At 49.6% G+C, this 4,904-nt stretch overlaps 1 protein-coding gene across 4 annotated transcripts in view; it reads left to right on the top strand.

The window, feature by feature from the left end:
- The window catches only part of Hcs (holocarboxylase synthetase-like protein), a 71,224-nt gene that overhangs the window by 28,177 nt on the left and 38,143 nt on the right, over nt 1–4,904 (top strand). For all 4 annotated transcript variants that reach the window (XM_070134141.1, XM_070134140.1, XM_070134138.1 and 1 more), the window contains 2 exons: nt 330–516; nt 696–812. In XM_070134141.1, coding sequence (XP_069990242.1) covers nt 330–516; nt 696–812 — 304 coding nt within the window. The remainder of the gene's footprint in view (nt 1–329; nt 517–695; nt 813–4,904) is intronic.

Genomic DNA, 4,904 nt, shown 5'->3' with positions numbered 1-4,904 from the left:
ACTCAATTTGACCCCCCCCCCTCCTCATCTAGGGCGGTCCCCTTAAAGTAAAGAATTCTTATTTAATACTTGCTAAATTCATCCATAAGAATTAGGTGCAGTAATTGGGGTAGGTTTGATGGGATGAACCTGGAATAAGCTTACTTCCTCATACCCCATGAACAATGCAAAAAATGCTGGAAAATATCCCACCACTTTTTGAGAGGCTTTACTCTGTTGTAGTCTTTCAGATTGGCCATAGTTACTTTGAAAAATCATCTTTATGGCAGTTGGACTTTAAAGATTAAGATCCACATATCAAAATCATGATATCTGTATATTTCCATTAGGTTTGTCTCCACCTGGGGAATCCAGTCCTGGTATGCCCTTGATGCGTGTGGAGGAGGAAGGGCCTTGCCGGAAGAACTTAGATGTTGATACAGGGAAGCCACCCAATGTCCTTGTGTATGCAGCCAATAAAGCAGACTATTTTGAGGCTGTCAGGGACACGCTTGTCAATTGCCTTAATCAGGATAGGTGAGATTTTCTAATATTGATGTTCATGTTTTTACTTAGCCATTTTTGGCATTTGGGTTTGAGAAAGCAAATTTTGTTGAAGATTAAAGTATCGGGGGGATTTATAGATTTTGTTGGTTGAAAATTAAATATTAAGTGGCAATGCACCATCTCACAAAACTAACATTTACATCCCACAGATACACAGTCTATCAGCTGACAGATGAAATGGCATTCAAGTCTCCATGGGCAGGAAGCACTACATTGTTAGTCGTCTGCGGTGATGTCCCTGCTCATGTGTCAACAGTGTTTATTAGGTATTATATATGGAAAGAATCCTATTTAGTCCCTTTTGCTTGTCTTTGTAGCCCCTTTCTTTTAACTTTACTTTTCTTTTCTTTTTGGTTTCCCTTTTGGTTGTCTTTTTTTTTCCTCCCCTTTCCTTGATATCTTTTTCCTTTTCTTGTTCTTGCATTTTCCTTTCTCTTCTCTTTTCCTCTTCCTTTCCCTTTTCCCTCTTTCATTTATCTGTCCCTATTTCCCCTTTGCACATTTTTGTTTCTGTCTCTTTCCCTTCCCCCATCCCTTTTTCTTTTTAATTTTCCCTTTCTGCTCTCTCGTGCTTTTCCCATATCCCTTCCCCTTCCCCTTCCCCTTCCCCTTCCCCTTCCCCTTCCCCTTCCCCTTCCCCTTCCACTTCCACTTCCCTTTCCCCTTCCCCTTCCCCCTTACCTCTTCCCTCTTCCCTCTTCCCTTTCCCTCTCTTTTTCCCCTGCCCATTCTCTTTCTTATTATTCTCCCCATCTCTCTCCTCGTCCACTTCTACTGCCCATCTGCCTTCCCCTTCTGCTGTCTGCTCCCTTTTCCTTCCCTTCTCCTACCCTTTCCCTTTCCCTCTCCCTCTCCCTCTCCCTCTCCCTCTCCCTCTCCCTCTCCCTCTCCCTCTCCCTCTCCCTTTCCTTAATGCTCTGTTATTTCCCTTCCTTTTCTCTTTACCTATACCCATTATTCCCCTTCCTGTCCCCTTCCTCTTTCCTATCCTCTGTCCTTTCCCCTTCCCCTTCCCCTTCCTCTTCCTGTCCCCTTGTGTCTTTCCTTCCCATCCCCCTCCCCATTTCCTTTCCCTTTCCCTTTCCCTTTCCCTTTCCCTTTCCCTTTCCCTTTCCCTTTCCCTTCCCCCTTTCCTTTCCTTTCTTTTCCTTTCCTTTACTTTCCTTTCCTCTTCCTCTTTACTCTTCTGTTTTCTTTTCCCTTTCTTTTCCCTTTCTCCTTTTTCTTCCCTTCCTTTTTTCTGCTTTTCCCCATATGCCCATTCCTTTACTTTTCTCTTATGTCTGTCTGTTCCCTTTTACCATCTGTATTCCTTTTGCCTTTCTCTCTACCTTTCCCGTTCCCGTTCCCTTTCTCTTTTTCTTTGTCCATTGAATTTCCTTTTCTATTTCTTTTTCTTTCCCCCCAAGCTTCACAAATTTAAGGGTATTCATATAGACTATACTGCTATATTTATTTTTCTAATTTTATTTTGAATTAAAATCTTCCCATTCCCCTTTGTTTGCCTTTTGCCTTCCCTTTTCTCTTTCACTTCTTCTTCTCCTTCTCCTTCCCCTTCCTCTTCCCCATCCCCTTCCCCTTCCTCTTCCCCATCACTTTCTCTTTCTCTTTATCACTTCTTTTTTCTTTGATTTTACATTTTCTTTTTTTATATATACCAATGTATAGATAGATTAAGAGCTTCTGCATGCCTTCTCGCTTACAGCTGCCACCGCTGGCTAGCCTCGTGCGAAAAAGGGAGCAGCTCTGCATAAGCCTCCCCCTGCCAGTGCATAGCCTCTCCATCATCGAGACTCCCTGCAGTGCCTCCTCGTGGCCGCCCATGGAAACTGGGTACCTTGCGGTTCCTGGATAAACTGAGGGGGATCTCGGAGCAGCAGGAGGCCCCAGAGGTTCAGGGCCATGGCCCACCGGCGTGTGGACACGCCCTGGCCCTGTATCAACTCCTGCCCCCTAGCCCCCTGGGGTTAATGGGAGGCTCAGGGGAGGTGGGCCTTGCCAGTCCTCCTCCCCCCAGATATAAACCAATCGGCAGTGCCACAATTAAATGGAAAGGCTGGGAGGAGGGGAAAAGCCCCTCCCACCCAGCAAGTGAGGCGGACTGTGGGCCCTGCTGGGAGGGCGACTGCTGGAGCGCAGGCTGGGAACGGGAACTACCCGTCTCGCCTGCGCTCTGGTGGCCGCCAGCCCAGAGTGAAGCTTGTGGGGGAAAGTCCTCGGGAACCCCACAGGTGGATGATGCGGCACGCAGCCCGCCACCCCCTTTTATATGGGGCAGCGTCGGTGGGGGTGGCAGAGGTGGCATTCACCCGGAGCGACTGCCAGAGGCTGAACCTCAGCCGGGAAGTTAGAGTGGGGGCTTGGAATGTCCGTTCTTTGCGTCAGGATGATCGGTTGCCTCTACTGTCGAGGGAACTGGGGAGGCTGAGAGTTGAGGTGGCTGCTCTCTCAGAGGCGAGGAGGCCTGGCAGCGGCATGACCTGTGTAGGTGGCTACACCTATTACTGGTCGGGCCGCAGCGATGGCCACCATCTCCAGGGAGTAGCCATTGCCATCTCCAGCAGACTCCAGTCCTCGGTAGTAGAGGTTACTCCTGTTGATGAGCGTATAATGGTATTGAGATTGAAGCTATCTTTTGGCTTCATGTCTCTTATTGCTCTGTACGCTCCTACCGATGTTTGTAAACTTGATGTGAAAGATGTTCTACTCCAAACTTACATCTGTGGTAGGCAGATGTCCCCGGCGAGATATTCGCATTGTTCTGGGCGACTTCAATGCGATATCGGGCTGTGATCGAGCTGGCTATGAGATGTCTGTCGGTCCCCATGGTTCAGGAGCTGATGCCGGTAGCGAGAATAGCCTCCTTTTCCGGGACTTTGCTAGGTCCCAGAAATTGAGGATTTCTGGCTCCTGGTACCAGCGCCCAGACCCACATCGCTGGACATGGTACAGTGATGCGGGTAACGCAGCCAAGGAGATCGACCACATACTTGTTAGCACTCGTTGGAGGATCCTTCAGAATTGCAGGGTGTACAGGAGTGCTGAGTTCTGTGGTACTGACCATAGATTGGTTGTGGCTACCCTCCGGGTCCACTTCAAAACCCCCCAGCGGTCAAATGATCACCCTAGGGTGTTGCATTTGGACAGGCTGAGGGAGGGGGAGTGTGCCCGCGGGTTTGCTGAGGCAATCTCTGATCGTTTCGCAGTGCTTGGCAGTCTGACAGACCCTGTTCTTCTGTGGGATACCTTTAAGCGTGAAACGCTTGATGCAGCTCAAGATACGATTGGTGTACGCCCGAGAGCAGTACAGAATTCCATCTCGCAGGAGACACTGGAAGCCACAGATGCATGTCGTGCGGCTCGTCTGACAGGGGATCGGGAATTGCACCGTTCTCTTGTGCACAGAACTCGGTCCCTGTTAAGAAGGGACAAGGAACAGTTTATTAGGAGTGTTGCAGAGGAGGTAGAAGGCCATTTCTTAGTAAATGACCTTCGTCCTGCATACCAAGCCCTGAGAAAGCTGAACTCCAAGCCCTCTTCACAGGTGACAGCAGTTCGCTCAGTAAGTGGTCAGATCGTTTCAGATCCTTTTGCGGTGCGGGAACGTTGGGCTGAGTATTTTGAGCAGCTGTACCAGGTTGACCCACCAACAGTTAACTTGGATGCGGATAGTGTCGAGATCCCGCTGCCGGATCCACCTATCAGTGAGGACTCTCCCTCCCTAACTGAAGTTAGGGGGGCGATTTCCAAGCTGAAGTGTGGTAAAGCAGCGGGTATCTGCGGCATACCAGCTGAACTGTTAAAGGCTGGTGGTGAACCTATGGCACGGGGGTTACATGCTGTCCTGGCTGCCATCTGGCAGTCCGGTTCCGTTCCTCCTGACCTGTTGAGGGGTGTGGTCATCCCTCTCTGGAAGGGGAAGGGGGACCGTTGGGACTGCAGCAATCACAGAGGCATCACACTGCTCAGTATACCAGGCAAGGTTCTCGCCCACATCCTTCTGAGACGTATCAGAGACCATCTACTGAGGCACCAGAGACTGGAGCAATCCGGATTCACTTGTGCTAAGTCCACAATAGACCGTATCCTCGCGCTTCGAGTCATTGTAGAGCGCCGTTGTGAGTTCGGGCTTGGGCTGCTTGCAGCCTACATCGACCTCAAGAAGGCGTTCGATACGGTGCATCGGGAGTCACTTTGGGAGATCCTGAGGCTGAGAGGAATACCAACAAGAATTATTGGACTAATAGCTAGCCTGTATACTGGTACTGAAAGTGCTGTAAAGTGTGGTGGGGGCCTGTCGAGCTTCTTTCCTGTTAGTTCAGGAGTGAGGCAAGGTTGTGTCCTTGCACCAACTCTTT

The sequence above is a fragment of the Penaeus vannamei genome, chromosome 19, assembly GCF_042767895.1.
Source record: "Penaeus vannamei isolate JL-2024 chromosome 19, ASM4276789v1, whole genome shotgun sequence".
Classification (NCBI taxonomy): domain Eukaryota; kingdom Metazoa; phylum Arthropoda; class Malacostraca; order Decapoda; family Penaeidae; genus Penaeus; species Penaeus vannamei.
The sequence above is the reverse complement of the archived record's forward strand: the minus strand, read 5'-3'. Positions and strand labels throughout refer to the sequence as shown.